This window comes from Poecile atricapillus, chromosome 1 (assembly GCF_030490865.1).
Source record: "Poecile atricapillus isolate bPoeAtr1 chromosome 1, bPoeAtr1.hap1, whole genome shotgun sequence".
In the NCBI taxonomy this organism is placed as follows: Eukaryota; Metazoa; Chordata; class Aves; order Passeriformes; family Paridae; genus Poecile; species Poecile atricapillus.
The window spans coordinates 171,445,838-171,469,605 of record NC_081249.1 but is presented as its reverse complement, the minus strand read 5'-3'; the positions used below and the strand labels follow the sequence as shown (position 1 = coordinate 171,469,605).

The window sequence follows — 23,768 nt, the reverse complement described above, 5'->3', positions numbered from 1 at the left end:
GCAATATATTCTTCCAAAGACCTGCTAATGAGAACACATGAATCAAAGGAGAGTTAGTAGTCATGGGTTTCCCACAGCGGTCTCTTTCATAACTGATGACTGCTTCTCAACAAATACATAAAAATATCAGATAAAACAAAGGCAGAGTTTTAAGCCTCTACTCAGGACGAGCTAAACTTTAGCCATTTGCTCTGACCACTTTTGAAAGCTTGGCATGCATTGCTTACATGGGAGAGCTGTGACAGAGCTGTGAAAAGCCATATATGTCTTAACTTGTGTTCTGTGTCTTTTATCTTGTCTGTTTCCCACTGGCACTGACTGCACTTAAAGCTTTTTAGAGGCCGGTCATTGTGCTGTCCATGCTGCTAAGGCATGGACAGACAGTATTCTGTTCTTAAATCCTGCTTTGAAAATATCTTCATAATATGTCCCTAGAAGAAACTTCTGGTTTGTTTATTTTGATTTGTCCTTTGTCTGTGGCTGGATGCCCAGTCATGGGCCGGAATCAAACTGGCTGAGTACCAACACAGGGTAATTTGCAGCTCCTTGTAAGTGACTTCATTTTGGCTGTGCCTCTACAGCATTTCCCAGAGCCAGTCATCTGTGTTTCAGCTGATCGGGGTGCAAGCTGAACTCTGACTTGCCTGGCTGAGCCTGCCAAGAAAAGCATTAGCTAAGCAGAAACAGTGTGTGGCTGGGGGCAAAGGTGAGCATGCATTAAGTATCCACATTTTGATACTAAAAGGATGCAGCTACAATCTAAACAGGGTAAAGGGCACCAGGCTGACAGACAGCCGCCTGAGGTGACCCAGGAGTGCAAGCCACATTGCTCGCTGAGAAAGGCCTCTTTGTTTCCTTGCATTATGCCTGCCCATTTTGAATGAACTGCAAAACAAATGCAAGAAACCAAACTGTACGGCCTTGATGACATTCTTCTGTTTCTTGGCATTGGTTTGTTGTGCTCAGGAAGGCCTTGAATGTGTTGAACCATAGCGTGTATCTAATCCCCAAGCAAAACAGAGATATTTGTGCAGCTGGATTGAAGTTCCCCTCTCCCTTATATATAGCCTAAGGGATGAAAAGGGTGTCTGAATGCTGGGGCACCAGCTGAGAGATAGGATACAGATACTGGAGTTCTTCATCTGTGTTTAGGAAGAAGAGAGGAGCAAAAGTGGGGAGGAGACCTTTAACCATCACCTACCCCTTTATCACCAGATGTTGTCTGCCAGTATTTGTATTGCTTTCCTCTTCCCATTTAGATTACATCTTGCCCAGTGTGACCTGGATTTTCAGACCTTACTTGAACACAGCTAGCACAAGTCTTGCTTTGGCTGAAACCCTGCTGTGTCCATAAGTATCACTCAAAGAGACAGGAAAGTGTTTCTTACCAGTTTTAGAGGGATAGTCTTACCAAAGTTCTTTTTCTTCACCTGGATATGTGCAGTTCCTTTTTGTTGTGACAAGGCTTTACCACTTTGATAAATTACTCCTACCATAGGCTATAGATAACATGATAAAATAGACTTCACTTCGAGTTACAACTGATTTTCTTTTCAGGCTGTCTTTCATATCTATTTCTGCACTGACAAAATGGTCAGACTGTGGACCTTGAAGGTGTAAGACTGAATGTGAGAGATACCAGTTCTGTGCTTCCCTGAGCTTTGACAGCATTCAAAAGTTTGAATGTACAACTTGACTTCCATAGCTACCAAAAGCCTGTCTGGGAAAATAGTTTTCTTTAATGGCATGCCCCAGTTCTGTATTTAGCTAGGCATTGTTTGGTGGGGCTGTTTTGCGGGAAGAGATAGTGTCCTCCTCGTGCAGTGGGTTCAGATCCAGCCAAGAGACATGTTGGGTGCTGGCCTGAGGTAGCAGAGCAGTCCTGGCTGCTGTAAGTGAAAGGCAATTCTAGTAATGTAAATGCTTATTTCTTTTAGTTGCCCCCTGCTTTGGTGTCTGGTACTGACAACCTCTGAGCCCATTGGCATGACAGTAGATTTGGTCACTTTTGGAAATTTGGGACTATGTGGGCTCAAAACCTCTGCCTTTTCATGAGAGGCCTGAAATAAGCCTCACATCTGAGCTCCAATCCTGTGTCTCACACAGGAAAATTCCCACTCCTCATTAACTAAGGAGCTTTAAAAGTTAAACAGCAAGCCTCTTCAGATTCTGCTTTCTTTGTTACTCTCATGTTCATTCTAATTTCAGCTCCCTAAGGGGAAAACCAAATGTCATTTGCAGTTCAGTGCTGTGTATTACATTTATTGTCCCTGTCTTGCTCTCTTTCAGAGCATGAACCCAGCCAACCTAGCTCTTATCAGTTTGACAGGCGGTGACTGTTGTCCTGGTGACCGGTGTAGTTGCACTATCATCATGCACAGAAGGCAGAGAAGGAGATGCCTCAATGTGTGGGTGTAGCTGTGTGTGCACATGACATGCCAGGAAGTCACTGGGATACGTGAAGATAAGATCCAAGTCTTGGGCTATGTATGTGAAAGATGAAACAAAAACAAAATAGAGAAACATTCAAAGTTAATAGCTGTAAGAGAAGAAATGGGGCTGTGTGTAGGAGTAGCAAATGCTCTTCTCTTCTCAGCATCTGATCTATGTGCCCGTAATTCAGTGCAGTTGTATTTGAGAGATACTTGCCCGCCAGCCTGCTGTCTTTTTCTACCCACTCCATTTCTCCCATTTATTACTTAGGTTTATGGACATGAGAAAGAATAATGTTAGTAACATTTATGAGTCACGTTTTCTATCCAGACTTAATGCTTAATGCTTAACCCATTCATACGCATGTCCTTGTACAGCGTCAACCCCAGTTCACTAATTACTCACGAATCAATCAGACTGATTTTGCAGTGCCCTGTCACAGATTATCCCCTAGGTGCTAACAGAAAGCCCTGCTTTGAGCAGCATATGATCCAAATGGATGCCAAGGAAAAACAGATGGAAAGAGATGGGTAAGGAAGCACAAAGAAATAGTGAGACATCGTTACTCAGCACATAGGCAACCGTGTCAGCACACCAGCTGCCTAATGCTTGGGACAGCTTTTGCAGGCTACGTGGTGTGTTCTTGTTTTACTGTTGGCTGGTTCATGTAAATATCGTCAGCTTTCATCCATTGAAGAAAATGTGGGATGGGGTAACCTAGATAAAACAGATACTGGCTTGTATAGGCTATATGGTATTTAGGGGATAAGAACTTACCCAGATCTTCTACAGGTGAAAAGCTTGTAGGAAACCCACCAAGTTTCTGTCCTGAGTGGGGACAGCTTTAACCCACTGGGGTGAAATTGGGGCATGGCCCAGGGGCTTGTGACCCATGTGTGGTGCTGTGGTTACTATGGGAGGGAGTGTCTGGTTAACCCAGCTAATCTTCCATAGCTAACTGAGAACTGAATACGTTTCATTTGCTGTAAAATCTGGGCTTTCTGAACACTCATTGCCAAGTATAACTCCACAGTCATCAATTGAGTTCTGCACCAGATGCAAAATCATGGGGAGACATGTCTGATCTGCTGCCTGTTTTGTTTTGCTTGTATATTTATGCCCCCAGCATTGCCCTTGCCTGGGTTTGCTTATCTGTGGCCTCCAGAGGCCTTGCAGCAGATAGGAGGCTCTGCTAGACGTGCCAAATCTCTGCTCACATCTGTGTATTCCAAACAGCCTGGAGGGGGGCATTTCAGTGGGACACATTGCAGGCAGGAGCTGATGCAGCAGATCTGTATCCTCCAAGGCAATGCTTCAGGGCAGGCTGTGTTTCAGGGATGGTCAGTATGGAGAAGGGATAGGCCTGTGAATGTTAGTTAGACCCTGTGCCAGGACTCCCTGGTGGGATGTGCCACATCTTCTGGCTGAAGAGTAACGAGGAGAAGTTTAAATATGTTGTGGGATGGAGCTTCTGTCATGTAAAATTCATGGTGCTGGAAGGCCATGTTTAAATAAAACATTACCCTCTCTGAAGAAGACACAATATCTTCATTTCATGTTTGTAAAAAAATAAAAAAGAAAGAAAAAAGGGATATTTAAAGAATGAGTCTCATGTGATTTTGAACTTGCTCTCCCAGTAGCTTTGTACTGGAATGACACATGAACATTCCCATAAGGAAAGGTAACAGTGAGGGGAAGATCACTTTGCTGAGAGGAGAGAACTGGTGTTTTCTGTTTAGCAGGAATACAGGAGTGGCATTTTTCACTTCTGCAACACCTTCAGCTTCTGGGGTGGCTCTGTGACCTTCAGAGACATCATGCATGGTGCTGGTGGGATACAGAGCAGGCTTGCACCAGCTCTTCTGTTACAGCACAGCTAATAACCCAGATCCCATTACACCTTTCCTTCTGCTTTTTGTTGGCCTGTGACTATTGTCCTGCACTCATTAGTAGTTCTTCCGTTACTAAGATCAGACTATTTTCCTTTGAGCTACTCATAACTTTCATGGATGTTGTGAATGCTGACATTTCTAAGGGACTTCTGAAAGTCCCATGTACCTTGAGCTAGTAAAACATGATTATGTAGCCCTTCCTTTGTAACATGAGTTCTTCCTCTTAAGGGAAGCCAGATAAATGAAGAAGAAGCTATTGTTTGGTCTTACAAAAGGCTCTTGAGCTAAATGGGACTCTGGCACCAGCTACTAACTGCGTAATTTCAGGAGTGTAACTGAAATGGCTGGAAATCTGGTTTTGCTGCTAATGAGTCCACTGAATAATTGCTGCTTTCAGTTCTTTTTCAAGGCAGTATTAGCTTGCTGGTTTAGACAATAAGAAAGAGAATGCATGTGTCAGTGACTGGTCAAGTACATGTGGATTAACTGATCCCCTCCAAAATATGGTTACAGAAATATGATTACTGTGTGTGAGTATTATATGAGGGATGGAAAAAAAATTGGAAAATTTGGAGTATAAGAAGCTGTCCTCATAATGTTTGTTGCAAACCAGTGGTTTCCCTGGGAGCGATATTAGAAACACGTGGCATATCAATGTTAGATGATGAGGTAGTGAAGCATGGCTAAGCCTCCAGACAGCTTGTATCAACCAGGCCATTCCAGCTTTCAGAATATGTCCTATGCTCTTGAAACACCACTGAGTATCCCTGAGCATCATTCTTCCTCTCTGTGTCTTAGACAGAGTTGAGTTCCCATGCTATGCCCTGTGTAACTGGGCCTGTCCTTTCCCTGTTCATTTGTGCTGCTTCTGTTTGCAGGAGAACCTGCTGTTGCCTGCCTTGCATGGAAGATCTGGTTTGTGTAACTTCATCTGCTGGCTGTATCTGATGCTCTGTGCCAGCATTGTCTTGCTGGAGAAAGAAATGTTATTTAGGGTTTGGAAGGTGAGTTGGATCTGCTCCAGTTGTTTTTGTCTCTGCCTGTGTTGCTTCTTTTGAACAAAGAATGTCCTTTTGCAGGTACCTGGATCTTACCAGCTGTTACTTGAGGGAGACAGGATTCTTGGGATGGGAGCTTAGTGCTTGAGATCAATTTCAAAGGACAGATGAAAGCAACTTTAATGAATTTTAGTGTCTGTAATATGTTGGTGGATTGCCAAAAAGGCACTTGAGACCCCAAAAGGGCTCTTATTCTGGGGCAGCAGGTCTTGGGCAAGAGACAGAGGCAGAAAAGATGTCAGCAAACACCAGACTCTCTCAGCCAGCTCAACCTCTTGCCTTTTTCTGTGGCAGCAGAAGATTGTCCGCATGCTTTCATCCTCTCAGCAGCACATTCTGGTGTTCCTTGTACAGCTTTGAAACCAAGAACCAGAGCTGTTTCCCAGCTGTACAGAAGCTCTGGGCTGGTGGTTGTGTTCTGGGGAGGTGGGAAAAGAGAATTCAATGTGTAACTTCCCTCCTGCTGAGGTGACTCACCCTAGCAAGCAACTTTTGCTGGTTCTGTTGCACAGTCTGCAGCCCATCATGGCCGGGAGTCATCAGCCATACAGCTGACCATGTGCCCTCACAGATCATATACATCTGGTTTTTTCATGTGAATGGAAAGTCAGAAGACCAGTGGGCCTGCAGATGGGTTCCTGATATTCTTTGTTGTGGTTAATTTCTGGAAATTTAGGCTGTGGCTCATCTGTTTTGATATACACATATCTGTGCCTGAGCTGCTTATTCTAAATTCTTTCTGCTGATGATGAAGAGAATGAGCCAGTGCTGGTGTGCTGCTTCACAGACCTATTTTAGATATCTGCATTCACTTGAGAGGAAGGACACTGCCTACTCCTGTGTCTTTTTTCTGCTTATAGGAGCAATCTGGATTATCTACAGAGATGTATACAACTTCACACTGGCCATGCAGTTAGTGGAAGGACTCACCTCCTCAGAACTTGGATAGTCTGATGCCTTAAGCACTGGGCAAAAACTCTGGATTACCCAGATAGGCCAGATGGAAGCCAGGCAAGTAGAGATCTGCATACAGAAGGTTCTGGTTATAGGGGCCCTCTCCCCTGGCTTCTCTGTCTGATGGCTATCTATCAGGGTTGTGTCCACTAACCTGCTGAATGAAAAGCTGGTGCAGGATTTTGTTATTGACTTGTTTTGTTTGTGCCAAGGAGGTAAGAAGAGCTCTCAGAAAATAAACTTGAATCTCTGGACAAGATTTCTGTCCAATGAACTTTTGTCTGATTGCTGAGGTCTTGGATACACACTTTCAGGAATTATGAAGATATGCGTTTTCTATTATCCATCCAACTCTGCCTGATTCCTCATCTCCCATAACCCCTGGCATCTTTTCTGCTCCATATCCTCATCCCTTGCTACCTGTGTCACTATCTTGCCTTTTCATATTCTTTCTGTCCTCTTGTCTGGTTTCATTTGCTCACTGCTGCCTGTGCTTTGTTTCACTGACTGCCAAGGCATGCAACCTGCAAGGTCTCTTAATATTCTGAATTTGCCTTTTAAAAAGAGGCCCAAGATCTCAGCAACCTACCCAAAGAACTAAAAAAACAAACCACCCCAAACAAGACAGACAGGAAAATATACAGTGGATCTTTCTGTGTGCTCATAAATAAAAGTCAGACAATCACATGCTTTTCTAAAAATAACACCCATAGCAAGTGTTTTGGTAGGAATAATACTGACCTAGTTTGCATGTTGCCCACGTGAGGAAAAAAAAAAGTTGGTGAGGAAAACCCATTGCCTGACAGAGCATTTGCATTTGCTGAATGAGGTCTGAATTGAGAGGTGGTCAAACTGCTCTTATTGTCTCTTCTTTGGACAATACTCTTGGGCACATGGCGTGACTCTTGAGGATGTTCTGTGCAGGGCCAGGAGCTGGACTCCTTGGAGGATGATCCTTGTAAGTCCCTTCCAAATCAGCATATTCCATGATTCTGTTGTTCTTGGTGGCCCCTCTGGAGGTTTCAGAGGAGAGGGGCTGGGGAAATGCTCACTGGCACCATGGCCCACAGCAGTCACTTGCCTTCTGTGGGGGCTGGAAGTGTAAGTTGCATCTGTGTGGTACAGTCAGTGAGGATCCACATGAGCAGAAATACTCTTCTGCAGTCTCAATCTGGGATGCTCATGCCTGGAGAATGGGCAGGATATCTCTGTGATCTGTGGACCTGAATTTATGTATGTTTACATAGAGTTTAGCCCTCTTTCTTTGTCTGTGGCACAGATTGAAACATTTTGGTGTTGAAGGAAATGACCCTTGACCTCCCAGCTCCTGCCCACCCCATGGACTCAGTCTGTGCTCCTGTCCTTATCCCTGTGGCCAGGACTACAACATAGCCCTAGGGCAGGAGCTGTACCTTGGGACATATGAGAGAGTCATCCCTATCTGCCAGCTCCTTCTCATCCCTTCTGAATGGATATTGTTCAGGTCCTGGCCTGGACTTGGAACTGTTCTCTGTGGGCAGCTCAGCATCAGTCACAGCTGCCATCAAGGGCTGGTATCAAGGTAGCATCCCTCACAGTGATGGACACTCTTGGATTTCCTGGAAATCACCCTCAGAGGTCACTGGTCTCGTGAGTATTATTTGTTAATATGCAAAATTACTGGGATGGGCATTTGGAGAGGCTTGATAGGATCTCAGGGAGATGAGGGAAAACTGGATCAGCAGCAGAGACTGGATGAAAAGGACTTTTCCCGAGGGCTGACCCATCTTTCTGACCTCCTGAGCCTACCACTACCTTTACGCTATTGAGCACCACAGGATGGGCTTCCCCCATGTTGGAGAACTGGCAGAAGGAGAAGTGTTTCACCCATAGGACATGGCATTGCCTTACTGAGGCCTCCCTAGCTTCCCAGGGGAGATGGATGTGCTGAGTCTGCAGCTGGATCCCACCGCGACCTGGCAGTGCAGGGCTCAGCAGCCCTCGCTGGCTCATTTCCTCTTGGTGTGATGTGAACCAGCAGTCCTCGATCCAGCGCAGCCTCGCTGCCGGCAGGAGCTGCCTCCGAGCTGCAGGTGGCTCCGGAGCAGCAAGCTGGCCACGCTGCTGTGCGGTCGTGTCCTCCACAGCTTTGGCACATCTCAGCCTCTCCACGGAACCATGGCTGCCTGGCCTGTCACTTGTGCCCTAAGGAGGCCTACAGCCCTTTCCAGACTCTGAAATGAGAGCAGAACTGTGCTGGGGAGTCCTCTGGGGGTGTGGATAAAGTTTTTATGGCAGACAGATGCCATTGCTTTCCCTTAAGATTATATCCTCTTCTTTATTTTTCCCATCTCTCGTGATAAGTGATACATGAATTTCTGACTCTGAGCAGACTTGATACCGGGAATTGCTCTCATTCAAGCAGAGAATCTAGGTCAGCTGCTCATAAGAATAGATCAAGCCTTCACTGAATGCAGTGGACAAACCTTCAGTGGGATGGGTTTTTCCCTGGCTTGTTTTGTTCATAGTGAGCTCCAGAAGCTGACAGGCATTTTGTGGACAGCAGCTATAACATCCTGCCAGCAGGCTCAATGTGAGCATTACTGAATCAGTGCATCACAGGGGAAAATCAATACTGAGTTATTAATTGTGATTATTATTTTTTTTTTAACCTGAGATAGGGCACTTAGTAATGAAGATCTGTATCTGTGGTCAAGAGGATCTGATATGTGAGAACATGTATTATAAAAATGGAGTTTGAACTTTTTCTCTGATTTTGCACCTATAAATAACTGCTCTTACATATGGCATCTAATTATTAAATTGTGTATGCAGATGAGATAGTCATTTACATACTGTCATCAATGACAGAAACTAATAGCACTGGGAATTATTTCCAGGAACATATGGTAATGCCAAAGGTTTTAAATATTAGTCAGTACCTGCCATACATATCAATATCTCTTCCCATCTCTTCCTTTCAAAAATGTTAGAATAAATTAATAATCACAAGGTGCATCTGCTTCTTCTTGGAACTAGTTGCACCACAGAAGATCTGTTGCATTATATATTTTATACAAAATTACAGTCCAGCTTGGAGTTCCTGATTTATCTGGGTGTGATGGCTCCTTGATACTGGGAAGGAAGAGGAAAGAAAATGTTAATATGCTTTTTTTCCATTATATTTACATATGCAGAGGGTAGGGGAAGGCAGTTGCAGACATGAAGGACTCAGGTTGCACTAGTACAAAGTGTGATCCATAGACATTTTTATCCAGAAGATATTTTACAGCTCTTTGGTCTTGTTTTTGTGTATACTAAATTTTTACCCATGGTAAGGTTAATAGGAACCAAGGATAGGGAGGGCCCAGTTCATCTTCTTGTTCTCATCAACAAAATCAGTGCAGTCGTCTTTTTCCTGATGTAAAACAGGTCTTCAGCATGAAAGCTTATATTTTTGCTACTATTTTACATGTTTTGCCCACATGTGTAAGGCATATTGAACTGTGGAGAGTGGGGAAATAGCCAAGGAGACCTCAGTGAACATACAACCATTAATTGGCTTGGAAGCTCCACATTAAAACCTTGTGCAGAAAATACTATTATTGACCCATTTATTCAAACAGACGAGATCCAAGGCAGCTGCCTGAAATTCCAGTGATTCTGTGCTGTGTCAAGATCAGCTGTGTTAACTTGGTTTGCAGTGTGTGTGATTTTCAGAGGTTATTGACTCCAAGGCATTTGTTGGTATGTAGTCATGGCCTGTAAAAACACCACTCTACACCACTACTTCCTGCTCACTAAACAGATGTGTACAGTTAAGAGGCTGAATATTCTCTTTGAAACAAAAGGAAATTATCAGTTCCTTAAATCCTTTGTTGCAATGTGGCCTTAATGCTCTTTTTTTATTAATTTTCAAGCGTCTTGGCTCTTGACAGCCAGTAAATAATACGTGCAGGAGATCTAAGGTTGTAAGAGTGCAGATAATGTGCTTGTTCATGATGGGAAAAAAATAGTGATTCCCTTTTTAATTTGCTTGATAATTTAGAAACATCCTTACAAGTCACCTAATTTTGGTTCCTTGATGATCACATCTTCTTCCTTTGCAGGGAGAACCTTTCTGTGAGCGATGAGGGTGGCAGAGTGACTGTGAAGGCGTCAGGGGAACAGTGCCAGTGTGCTGGCAGTTGGAGCTGTGCAGCTCTTGGGAGGTGGGGTAGTGTCTCTGAATCTTTATATAGCACTCCCTCCACTCTGCTGAGATGTGGGAAGCGATGGAAAGATGAGATACATCCTGATACTGACAGCAGATGCATGCATTACAAATGCTCTTCCCTTTTCTTTTCCTTGCCTGTTCCTGATATCTCCCTCCCCAGGTTTTGCCCGTCTCTTGTTTTCTTGGTATTTCTTTCATTCCTGTAAGACAGAAATGGGTTTGAAAACGTTGAAGAACCTCAGGAAGCTCCCACATCATGAAACAGTGCTGAATTTTCTAGTGGTATTTCTCTTCTAAATGCTTTTCTGGTTTGGAAGAAAACCCAGTGATGCAGTGTAAATGTTTTATCACCATGTATTTGGGAAGCCTGAACTGGTACTAATAAAAATTTAATGCTACTCTTTGTGCTCATGAAGAGTTGCTCCCCAGGGTATTTTTCTGAAGTCATTTCAGAGGATGATTGGCTCTCTCCTGGGACCCTTTTGGGTGCCTCTTGCTGTAGCAAGTCCCTCTCTGTAGCTAGCAAGCTCCAATGCAAAGATAGCAAAAATCTTTCAAAACAGACATTTTAACAGTGTGATTTGGCATCATGGATACCCTGAGCTTTACCAGGGCTAATGGCTAAACCAGACTGCTGCTCACTGTGGGGTGGGAATGGAGTTCTTGCTCAGGTTGTCCAGAAGTGACAGCAGGAGACACTTGGTGCTAAGCATTTCTGAAGATTAAGTGTCTTTACAAAAGCTGGTTTCTTTTCTTCTACCTCCTTTCCTAAATAACCTGTTCAGCCATGAGGATGAGCACCCTGAGTAGTGTTGTAAATATACCCCACCCCATACTAATAAATGTATTAATATATTGACATATTAATACATTACGTATGAATATGTCAATACATAAGAATATATATATATTCATTTATTTAAATATATTAGTATAACAATATGCCCCATACAATAGCTCCTCTGGCAGTGCAAATGCATGGGACATTTCTGCATTAGTTTGTAGCCAGGCACACTTGCAGGGAACGTTGAGGGGAGAAATAGTTAAATTTTGATATTTTGTTAATATTGAAATGTGCTTGGCTCCTGTCAGAGGTCTTGGGGTGTCCTGGCAGCTGATCAGTAGTTATGATTTTTAGCCTCCAGATGGTGTTTGGCAGATGTGCCTGTGGAGCCATGTCAGTGCACTGGGGATGAAACACTGAAGACTGGAATTCACACAATCACTGGCCTCTTGTGGCAGCAGAAAAAAGCATGTAAATGATGTCATATAGATTTTCAGTCCCAAATCTCAGCATATGCTGCTCTGTGTACAGATGTGTGTAGGAAGTTTCTTCTGAAATTGAACTTTAAGTTTTTACTTAAAAAATTGGAAAGAATTGATGTAAAAATGCACAGAGGAATCCTGTTGATCTAAGGCAAATGAAGAGACTCAAAATTTTAGGCTTGTCTGTCCAAATGTAGATGAAATATTCATAATACAAACATTTCCAAAAAAACACACCTCTGGATAAAATCATGGATCATCTGAAATGAGACATGGTAGTGGCTGAGGTAATGCATTCTTCACCACACTAGCAAAAAATATCCATGACTAATTTTTTTAAAGAGCTCTTTCCATTCCTAGGACGCCAAGCAGCATTTAAGTAGTAGATTTCCTCTGGCAAAGCTGCCCTTGGAGTCTTCCTTGGATAACTTCAGATAACTCCTAAGATTAGAAACCAAGCTGTTGGGTGTCTGCTCTTCGACATGACTGGCAGCCTGCAGTGCTGTGGTGTTTTATGTGGCAGAAAACTTTACTGAAGACTAAGCTGCTACTCCAAAAAGTATTTTCAGTCTTCTCTTACTATGTGGATTAAGATATTCCCAGTGCAAGGATTTTTAGGGCCACTTCAAACACCTCTATTGCTTGACTCTCTACTGTTAATTTTTAAAATTTTGGGAAATGTGTGTTTTATTTATTATTGCTTCTATTGCCATTTTTGTCAAAAGGGGAAGCATTTTCCTTAAAGCACTGCTTGTTTCATTCTGAAAAGAAAAAACAGAATTAGGCAAAATCCCCAGGAATTAGCTAAAAATGTTCTAAAGGAGTAGCAAAGTAGGTTATTAATTAAGTGAAAATTGAGGTCAGTTCAAAATGGGGTCCTCACAATCAGAGGGAAAAGAGAGGAAGTGCAAAATTTTATATCACATCCAATGTTTTATTTCAGTGTTCAGGGCAGGGGAAAGAGCAATCCAATTCTTTGGGGAAATTGTCCTTAGGACTTTAGCGTGGTTGCTGAACCATGCAGCATCTCTGCAAATCCATCTGCCTGTCATCTCCTTGTAAACCAAATTCCTCCAGTTTCAGAAAAATCCAGAGAAGGACAGAAGTCTCAGACTAACTCTTTCAAAACTGGATGAAAATCAGTGGCTGAGCAGAGAAAAGCTACTCAAGCAAACACACTTAGGAAGACAAAGGAAGAACCTTTCTTCTTTCCCTTTTGCTCCAAAATCTGTGGCCTGTTCAGGGCAGTACAGATCTCAGGAGGCAAAAGGTTGCAGCCTGGGACCAGGAGTCACTGTAGGGAAGAAATTTTGTTTCATCTGTTGCTATAGGAGAGGCTGCCTGTATTAAATATTTGTGCTGCTTTATTTGCTCTTGCACACACACACAGGTTATCTGGAGAGTTCAGGGGATTTGGTGAGCACCAGAGGCAAGGAAACCTTGTTTGTGTACCTTCAGACTGAGCTGCCAGGTGGAGTCTCTGGTGTGAAATAAAGGCTGAGTTCATGCTGTGGTCTCTTCCTTAGCAGGGGCAGTGAAGGTCTAGCCTCTCCTCAGACATGCATGTTTATGAAGTGTGTAAGGGTATACTATTTTGGGTGAGACACCTTCTGTCAGTTTGGCTAAAACTAGCTTTAAAATTGGTTAAAACTGACTTAAGATCCACTCTTGTGCATTAGGGCATGGGATCACATGAATACAGAGATACCTGCAACCTCTGGCTGTGCTGTCTTGTTTCCTTAGGAAATAAGAATCAATATACATTTTCCACAGGATGATAAACATATAACTGTGCACAATAGACAAAGTCACCTCTTGTATATGACTGTGATGGCAATGGCAGCTGCAATGTCAAATGTGAGGGGAAGGTCCTTTTGTTCTGTTTCTTTGTTGGTTTGTTTTCTCTCTCCAAAAAAACTACCTTGCTTGGAATAGAGACTTGCTCTTTGATTGCTGATGAAATCAGAGGTGCTGTGTGTGAGTGGAGGAACACATTGTCAGACTGCAGCATAGCTTCACAAAGTGGTTTTGCATGGATTTATAGCCTAGGAAGCCAACACCTTTCTGTGCTATGCTCTGCATGTTTTATCATCATGATTAATATTCCTTTCTGTCATGTTTCATGCCTTTGGTTCAAAGTGGTGGAAAGTACCTACATGTGCTGGAAACAAGAGGTGAAAATTCTCTTTCTCCGGATACTGCAATCTGCCTGCCTGTTAGGGCCAAGTGTATTTCATATAGCAGATGCTACTGAGCACAAAGTTTCCATTGTCTATGCCTGACTGTGTGTAGTGGCCCTGCAAAGCAAGTAGGGACATCACTGCATTGCTGGAATTGGAATATTAATGTAATTGGACTCTTGCAAAGTCATTTGATTTGTAGTGCTAATAGTCTGACTTCATCTGGGTAGCATCAAGACGAAACAACTATTGTTCAGGTCAGGCACACAATCCACTTATTATGAAGACTTTTTCTGTATAGGCAGAAGAATTGGGAAACAGCAAGATAAAGATTTAAGTCAACAGATAAATAATAAAAAAAATTGTCCAAGATATTCACTTGTTTAATGGAAAATCCCAAAGACAAAGGAGTTACAGTTTTTCCAAGATAGGAAGACAGAGTCTCAGTCATGTGGGGAGGCTGTGGACTTTTCCAGGAGCTCCAGGAAATGAGGGGAAACTCCTGAATGCTAGGGATGTTCCTAGGAGACAAATTGCTTCTCTTTCACAGTAAGCATAGCAGGGTCATGGCAGGGAGAATGACCCTGCTAGACAACATCCCACTGTGAATAAATGGAGGCATTGAAACACCAGGAAGAAGGAGAGGGCTGGCTTCCAAGAAGTAGCTTTGGAGGAAGAAGAAAGTAATTTGGTACACCTGACAAAGGAGTTTGTTCAGAGGCAGAACTGTCCTTCTTCTTGGTCCTGTGTCCTTGTGGTTTTCTAATGTCCTTCTTTCCTTGGAATGGCTCCCCTTGGGTGAGCAGCTCAGGAGCCCATGGAAGGAGGAGATAAAACGTGGCTGTGCCCCAGTTCCTTTGCCCAAAACAATGGTTTGGGACAGCAAACAATCCCTGCATTATGTAAACTCTTTGTGAAAAACCTCTGTTCTAATTTGGTCTCAACAATTTATGCAAAGGTGTAGCTTCCCTGTGAGCTTTCCCTGTCTTGGCATAACACCATCCATCGGAGTACTGTGGTAGATGATGTTCCTGGAGACTCAAATAATCCCCATGTTTTAACAGCAAAATTTTAACCTGAGCAGTAACATAGCGTTAGAGACAGAGGGGAGAGACCTGTACACCCTGCATGTGCTCTTAAGGCACACAGGCCCAGAAAAGCAGGCTGCTGGTGGCCTCTGGGCAGTTCTTTGTGGCATGTCCCCTCCTGCAAGAGTGCATTCCCCTCAGAGACAACATCCTTCAACCCAAAGCACTTGTGGGCAGGGGGTGCAGAGTGGGTGACAATTGATGGCTGGGGCATCACTTCCTGCTGCCTCTGGGCTCAGCACCCTTGGTCAGACTGCCCATCCCCATCGTGCTGTCCCTTCACAGGGAGCTCCTGGCTGCCTGCTGCCAGAGGCCATGGCCTGCTCTGCCTCTGGTTGCCCTGGTTTGTGAGTGAGGAGAAGCAGGACAGAGGAGCCACAGAGGAGAGTGGGTTGTTGGTGCTGCAGTGCTTGGGTGGACTGTGCCCCGAGGGCACTCTCATCTTAGGGAGTGTCTGACATTGCCTTGATTGAGTGGGTCAAATGGTCCATGGAATAAGAGTTGATCCTAGCCTCAGGATGTCAGTCCATCTCTGCAGTCACTCCTCACTTTCCACTTGTATTTCCAGGCTTGTATTGTATTCCCTTGAAAGAAGCTTTCTGGGAAAACACAGCAATTCCCACACATCATGCTGCCACAGTTTAGGGCACGATCTGCAATTGTAAGTGTGCTCAAAATCTGTGTACTGCAGAGAGTCTTGCCTTCAGGTCTGGCACTTTGACATCTAATTTCCTTCCACAGAGAAGTCTAGGGAAATGGTTTTTGTTAGAGACAGGCTTGCTGGAAAAATGCTGATGAAGTGAAACATAAACATACTGTGTTGGAATTTTCATGGGAAAATATTGCTGAAGGGTTTCAGCACGCCTGGAATTCTTCTCTGAGTAATGACTCTCTTACAGCATCTTGTATTCATATACTGTGCAGCTATAACATTCCAAATGAAACATTTTAACTTCAGCTGATTAAAAACTAAGGTCAAAATGGAATGTGTATAAAGCCTCTCAATTTTCAGCTTTATTCACAAGCTGGGAAAACACTGTATTTTGCAACCTCAGTATTTCCTACTGGAAGCAGCTCAAATGTGTGACCACTTCTGGAATTTCTGTTTCTCTTTCCAAATGAAATGTATTTATTTCCTCCTCCCTATTGTTACTAATGAATCAAACGGCTTTGTGATAACATGCTGGCGGAATTAAGCACTGATAAAAGAGCCAGAACAACATAACATTTACTTGGTTTCCAAGCAGGAAACTAGTGGAATTTTACTATCATGAAAATGTAGAAAATTTTGGAAGAAACTGCAGGCATTAAACCCAGAAATATGAATTAATATATTTGAAACAGTCTAGATGATGTGTGGGAAAATAACACCTTAAATTTATACCCCTGAAATCATTGTTGCATAGTGTATGGTTTTGAATCAATACAGCTTGTAATGATTAGTACAAACTGTCCTCAGCTGATGACAATCCTCAAGTTTTTGATTTAATATTTATAATAATGGAATGGAGAATTAAACCCAGTTTGTGATTCTCTTGCAAGAAGGGCGTGGTAAGGACAGCATTTCAACTCCTCTCCAAGTTCTCACAGCAGTGTAGGAACTTAAAAAAAAAAAAACAAACAAACTATTTTAAATACAAGCTCCTGGATTTAAAGGATACTTTCTGTGGAGGAATTTTTTCTGTGGTTTATGGTCAGAACCTTTAGCCACCCAATATGGACCTCATGCCAAGCAGACATACACCTCCTTTTTCTTCACTTGTGGATATTGGCTGGTGAACTGATCCATATGTGGGCATACATGTAATGACACACACACACACACACACACACACATATGGTGGATTGCTGCAATGTTATGCCATTTATATCCATGTGTGTGTATATAAATTTAAAATAATACATAATAGTGTACATAGTTGCTGGAATATTGCACATTCCAGAAAGCTGAGATTGCTCATATCTCCTCTGAATGGTGTTACTAAAACATGGAAACAAACACCCATTCTCTGGGCCTTTACATCCCTGGTGGCTGGCACTAGGTTTGCTGGGAGGTGAGGGAAATGTTGGCTCCAAACCTAGATGTGATCTCCCTGCCAAAGGAAAACTCAAGTGCAGCCTGGGCACGTGAGGTAGGTGGAGAAGTATGTGTGCTTCATAGAAATTATTACTAATCAACTCCCTTAAACTGGTAGGATTATCATCAAGATAACATCCAGATAACTGGCAGTACCGAGATATTGCAGTTGTTTAGAAAATTACAAAAATCCCCCTGGCTTTCCCCCAGTGGCAGTGGTTAGATTATGTATGAGGTTTTTGACATTATTTACCCAGAAGAGGGAAGATTGCATAAGAGGGCTGGAAGCCTATAAAAGTGTCCTCACTTGGCACAGACAGGAACCAGGTTAGACTTTTTTAAAGGGAGCTGAAGCCTGTAGCTGTACAGGAAAAAAAAAAAAAATCAGCAGAAGAGAGAATTTCTCTAGGAGACAGACACTAAGATTACTTTGCACAGAACTGCTTCCCATGTTTTCTTCTGATAGTATTCCCACTTGGACAGAAAGCACCTGAATCTGCTTGGATCATGAGGAAGACAAAGCATTCCTGGGCAGCCTTTGTGGGAGGAGGCAACAAGAAGGGCGAGAAAATGGCTGGGGAAAATGCAAGAATACTGCCTAAGGCCACACATGAGGAGAGAAAGAAGCAGGAGGTGAAGAGGAAGGGGACATTGAAAACCTTGGCAGGCAAATTGCTGAAGACTGTGGTTGGTGGGAAGGAGATGGTGGAGAAGGTTGGTGCTGAGGATGTGGCAGGGAATTTGCTGAAGAGGCCAATCAATAAGAAAGGAGTGGAGAAAGGGATGCCTGCAGGTAACCTTGAAGTTATCTCTGGGTTCAGGCCTGAATCTTCTCTGCCCCTCCCATCCCACAGGCTCTTGTTTATCATCAGCTTCTGGATTAGATGCTTTCCACTCTCCTCCTCCCCATCCTTCGCCTGAATTCTTGTCCCTTCTGAACCCTACACTAATTACTCTGGACAGTTCTGTATTTCACTTTTTATTTGCCTCACAGATGTTTCTCTTTACTCTTCTTATTTTTATCTGTAAGACTACCGATGTGTCTTGTGAGAAAGACGATGTATGTGTGACCAACACCCCACCTGTGTGACTGTGCTGTTCCTCCACAGATGGGAGGGGGAGGTGGGTTGCACACAGACTGGTTGTGCCAATTAAACATTTCCCAGGTGTTGCATGTATCGAGGCAGGATAGGTGCAGCTTGTAGACCCCTCCTATGACTTGCCAATTACTTTGCTGAGCATCCTTGCATCCAACCCTTCTCCATTTCATGTCATGTTCTTCCCTCCAGAACTGTTCAATTTAATTCTTACTTCATATATGAAATGTTTTCATAGAGGAAAGGTAGGAAGGATATTGGCAAAACACAGTGGAAGTTCATACTCCTTTCATCCTTCACTCTACATCCAAAGTTGTATCCTGAATTATTTAAGTCCCACTGCTTCTGGCTTTACTTAATTTTCCCTGCATTCTCATCAAGTTCGATTTTTCCTCTGGGCTCTGCTCCAGATACCTCTGGACAAACCTTAACCCTTCGTTGCTCAGCCTTGTAATCTATAAAACGCATGGAAAAAGCCCTACAGCTCTGTGTATCTGTTGTGAGAGTACATTTAACTTTTGTTGGTTGGCTGGATGTGCTAGGTAAGATACATTGGAAACATGCAGCACTGAAAATCTTTCCAAGGGAGCTTGCAGCACTTTGGTCCTGCCAGGGTTTCTGTAGAGGAGGCAGAGAATTCCTTCCAGGCTTGACCTTCAGCTTTTGGCTTGTTCAGAAGATGTCCTTTCTTTAATGTTTTCTTCTGGACAGAAGATACATTTCTTGAGGAAGTTTGAAATTAATGAACCTTCATTGCTCACATGATGAGGTCTCTAGAATGATGAGAGAAAGCTGCAGACTAATCTGCAGACTTGGTTAACCTGGACAAGAAAGGATGAAAGAACATTAGAAATGGAAAAGTGCTTGCCCTGAGGAAACTGATAGATGCTAGTGCTAGACCTTAACTGGGCTGATCTTGAGTAGATCCTGAGGAATTTTGGAATACATATAAACAAGATACTTCATAACTTGCATATTAAAGTTATGGTCCTATAGACATGTGAACAAACATCAAATTGTGTTCTTATTCTGTTGCAGAGGAAACCATCTGCAGATTCATTGAGCAAGGAAGATTTTTGGAAGCTTGTGAACAAATTCATAATCTGGAGCATTCTGGAAATGATGGTATGAAAAAGTCTGAATCACTTTATGTGCTGCTGGCTGAACAAATGTGGACTGTAGTGGGAGAAGCACTTGGTGGAAGTGACAGGATGCTCCTGGAGCCATTGCAGTCAGTGGGGGAATCACTGAAGTGGGAGAAGCAGAAGGAAGCAGAGTGGCTTGGTAATGGCCTAGAGACAGAGTCTGTTTCCACCTGGAGCCCAAACTTCTGGAGAAAAGATCTGGAGGAAAAGCTAATGCAATACATGACCGCGCAGATCCCCCTGTTTGGTTCCTCTGATAACACAGATGAGACTGCACTAAAACAGCACCTGAATCATCTGGAAACGACATTTCTCCACAGCCTGGAGCACAGGAGTGATATCTTCAAGGAAGCAGGATTGCTCATCACCTATGCCCGCTGCTGTCATGCCTCTTTGTGTTCTCACCTTGCCACACTTACTGACAGTAACTGTTTCAGTTTCAGCCAAAGTCTTTTAATTTATGAATGGAGCATTAAAATGTACAAAAGGTACATCTGAGGGACTTTTTTTCCTACATTTTTTCTATATCTTTATTTTTTGTTTCTGAGAACAGTACCTGCTTCCTGATAACACAGCGATGATCAAGACTCTAGCTGAGTTTAGGTTTGCCTACTGCCTCTTTTATCTTCTGTGCTCTCAGGACCAGAGCCTTTTTTCATTGCAGTATTTCCTTTTTCTAAATCCTTAATACCAGATTCAGGGGTTTACCTGAGTTGGGCAGGAATTCTTCTGCTGGACTCCTGTTAGACATGCACAGTTTTCTGCTTTATTGAACAATTTCTTTCCTTGCATCAAGCCTTTTTTAACAAGATTCATAATACTCCAATTACCCCAGAGTAATTTTCCCTGGCCTTTATGTCAGCATGATGCTCTATGAATTTCTCTTATTCTGCCCTTGATTCTCCCACTGCTTTATCTGGTTTGTGGTTTTCCCAGTTTCTGTATTTCCTTCATTAGAGTTCAGGAAAAACATGTAGCAGATCATTAAATTCCTGCCCAAGTTTGGGGAAACAGATATGGCTTTCCCTCTGAAGAGTGAGACGTCTAGGACCCTTTGGCCCAATGTGAATTCAAAGCCTGTGTGTGTCATCAAAGCCTGAAACTTTCCTGTGATTTCATTTTTTTTTATGGTGGGCAAGGCATTTGATTCTCTGTGTCTGTGATTTAATTGCTACTTGGCAGCTCCAAACTACTTATGCCCTAATAGTTCTCAGTCTATTTGGATTATTTGATTGCTTTCATCCAAGTCTATGGCTTCTCTGTTCCTTGTATGAATTGCACCTATAAATGCTTAATTAGCTCATAAGCAGTTCATCAGGTGGGCTCTTCCCCCAGCCAGCTCCTGAAGGAGGGAAGCAGTGTGGTGGGTACACACTGGCCATCATTGGGAACATGGTAAATGTGGTCAGGAGGCATCCCTTTTACTGCTGCTTTTAAAATGGTAAAACTTTGGAGTAATGGATTGATGAAACATTGAAAACTTAAAAAAATTGGAGGTGAAAAATTATGTAATTTAATTATATAAAGAAAAGTCAAATATAGAAAAAGATGTATTATATAAATGCAGAATTCCTTCAGGAAAAAAAAACCCAAACAAGTTAGACCAGTGACCGTACTGGTCAGATGGCAGTGAAAAACGTGGAAAAGAGCAGAGATGCCAGACTTCAGCATTTGATTTTTCCTCTCTAAATATAGTTACAACCTCTATGAAAGCTCATTCATAGGTGCAGTTGTCTTGTTATATAGCTGCTTCTTATTCCATTCAGAAAGAGTATGTGACACTTGCAAAATTGTGCATTCATGCAAGTGTGCTTGGGAGACTCTCCCCAAGCTTAAGAAGGAATTGAGTAGCAGCAGTGAGGGAAGGGGAGAGGGGCACAACAAGCAAAGACCTTAACTTGGGCAGCAAATGTAGGAAGAAGGAAAAGAAGCAGCACAAAAGAAAAGCTGGCAAAAGGCCATTGTAAAGATCATCTACTGTGCTGTGGCTGCCCAAACATGGCAAACACTGCTGGGTTCTTGCAGGGTGCCCTGTTTGCTTAGTGTGGTGCCAGGCAGGGGGTGCCCGGCAGGCAATGCTGTGGACCCGCAGGAAGCTGCCCCTCTGGCTGAGCTCTTGTTTCTGTACACAGTGGCAGCCAGGCATGTGTGAGACCAGGGCACATCCCCCAGCACAGACTTTCCCTTGGTGCACAGTGCCTCGTGTGGATTCTTTTGAAGACTGAGGAAAAATTACTTGCAATCGCACGGGTAAGAGCTCGGGAGTTTTACCCCAATCTGACTGTTTTATTCCCACAGTTTTAAATTAAGGGCTGCCCTTGTTAAATAGCCAGCTCTGCTCAGGCATGTGTGAGTCCCAAGGTCCCCATCTTGACTGAGTTTCATTGCAGAGCCCAGGTGTGAAGATACATGATTGTCTGCTGCCAAAGGGAAGCTGTCCTGTCCTTGCTCCTTAGCAAGGAAATGCTGGTACATTTGCAGATCTCTTCATCCCATTGCTGTATGTTCAGAGGGCTGCAATCTGCTCTGCTCAGAAACTCATTTATCTGGAGGAAAGGTGAAACCCACTTCCTTATTGAAGGCCATTTCAAAATGTTGTTAATCTTCTCTCCATCTGTTAATGATCCATTGTGTGCAACAATTGGGGTTTTTTTACAGCCCCCTTGCCTCAGCTGTGCAGGATATTGAGGCTGCTAAGTTTGTCTGTGTGTGGACCCCTCACAGTCCTTTCCAGCCTGTTGGACTGACACTGCTGACTTTGGAGCAAAGATTATTTCCAGAGCTCAGCGCAAGAAAACGTGCAGCTGGTGCCCACCCAGCAGCCCAGCAGCACAGGTGACCCCAGCCCTGTGGCTGCAGCATCTCTTTCTTTTCTCAGCAACAGTCCTTCTTTGAAGAATTCTGTTGAGACATGTGGAATACAAATGAAGCAGGGAAGATGTGTTGTAGCAACGGGAAGTTCCAGAGGAAACCACATTATTTGGAAAACTCAGCGGGGCCTCTTTTATTCAGCTAAAGCTGAAATGCAACAGCAGGAGTTACCACAGTCAGCTCTCTTGCTTTTCATTTCCACCAGACCCTGGGGAGAAGAGGAGGGGAAATTCCGTGGCAAACTGCTGAATCATCCCGAGGAAAGTTCTCTAAATTGCAGAGATTTTCCTCAAGAATTACTCCCTGACAGAGAACATGAAGGTAGTCACAAACATGGGAGTAGAAGTGCCAGTTGGTGACAATATACTTAAAGGCTACTGATTTCAGTGTTTAAGTATCTTAATGGGTTGTTTTTAATCATTACCCTGGGGAAGACCATGTGGTCTTAAGCTCTTCTTTTAGCATTTGTTTCAATGAAGGAAGTGACTTAACTCAGGGTAGTGCCACTGAGGTTATCCTAGAGCAAGTCACTGAGTCATTGACAAACCCTCAAAGATGCTGACTAATAGTGATGGGAATTTGAACCTTGTTTTCTATTTCCCTCTAATGTAATAGCTGAAGAATGCTTTTGCTTAACCATGAGCTTTCTGTTTTCCTGCTACACCACGTGCTGAGCAGGCTCACCTCAATCTGGCAGTGGTTATGAGCTTTTGTGCTGTGCTGCCCCAAGTTTTCATGCTACCTTGGATCCTGAAGCATCACAGGTCTATGTGGTGCTGAGTTGTATAGAAAAAACAGAGCTGGAAGTGCTGGACAGAGTATCACAGCACTGCGCCTGCTTGCTTCAAACCTGGCAGCTTGGGAACAGCTCCAGATTCAAGATAATGAGCTTAAGTGGACATAAGCTGACTCCATATGGAAAAATTATGGATGTCTCTTTAGCTCAGTGGCACAGCTTATGAAACCTGCTTTATCCCTCTAATTCTGCTTCTAGGGTAATTCAGCCCTTCACTGTGCTAATACACAGGAAGTTGTTATTTGGGCAAATATCCTGCTGCTGTCTCTTAACAATTGTCGTATATTATTGTGACTAAATCACATGGTGTGTGTTTTGCCACTTCAATGGATGACTAAATTTTTCAGAATGAGAAGAACCTGACCAGAATAAGCCATGGTCTGCTTTGTTTACGAATACCTGGCTTATCACTAGGTGTGGTAGCCTGATATCTGTGCAAACTAAAAGCACTTTAAACAGAAATGAGTGGTGAGAACTGTGAGCATATCTGAAGGTGCTGAGAGCCCAGATGCCACGCGGGGTTCAGAACCACTTTGAAACTCCAATGTGGGGTACTTGGTCAGCTCTTCATGCAGGCAGCATTCCCCTCACTCTGGACACACCTGGGACAAGGGAGCTTTGTGCCTTTCAGATTACAAAGTTGTTGAACAGAAAACGCTGATGCCATTGGTTGGGTTGCCAGACTGTCACCTCTGCTCTTGCTGTACTGGAGGATT

At 43.3% G+C, this 23,768-nt stretch overlaps 1 protein-coding gene across 8 annotated transcripts in view; it reads left to right on the top strand.

Moving 5' to 3' along the window:
* The window catches only part of LOC131582340 (exocyst complex component 3-like protein 2), a 49,082-nt gene that overhangs the window by 7,523 nt on the left and 17,791 nt on the right, over nt 1-23,768 (top strand). For 4 of the 8 annotated variants that reach the window (XM_058845432.1, XM_058845423.1, XM_058845451.1 and 1 more), the window contains 2 exons: nt 19,279-19,873; nt 21,518-21,635. In XM_058845432.1, the coding sequence (XP_058701415.1) occupies nt 19,279-19,873; nt 21,518-21,635 (713 nt within the window). Of the gene's footprint in view, nt 1-17,118; nt 17,937-19,278; nt 19,874-21,517; nt 21,636-23,768 lie in introns of those variants that run through there. The other 4 variants (XM_058845415.1, XM_058845405.1, XM_058845458.1 and 1 more) reach the window with 4 other exon arrangements.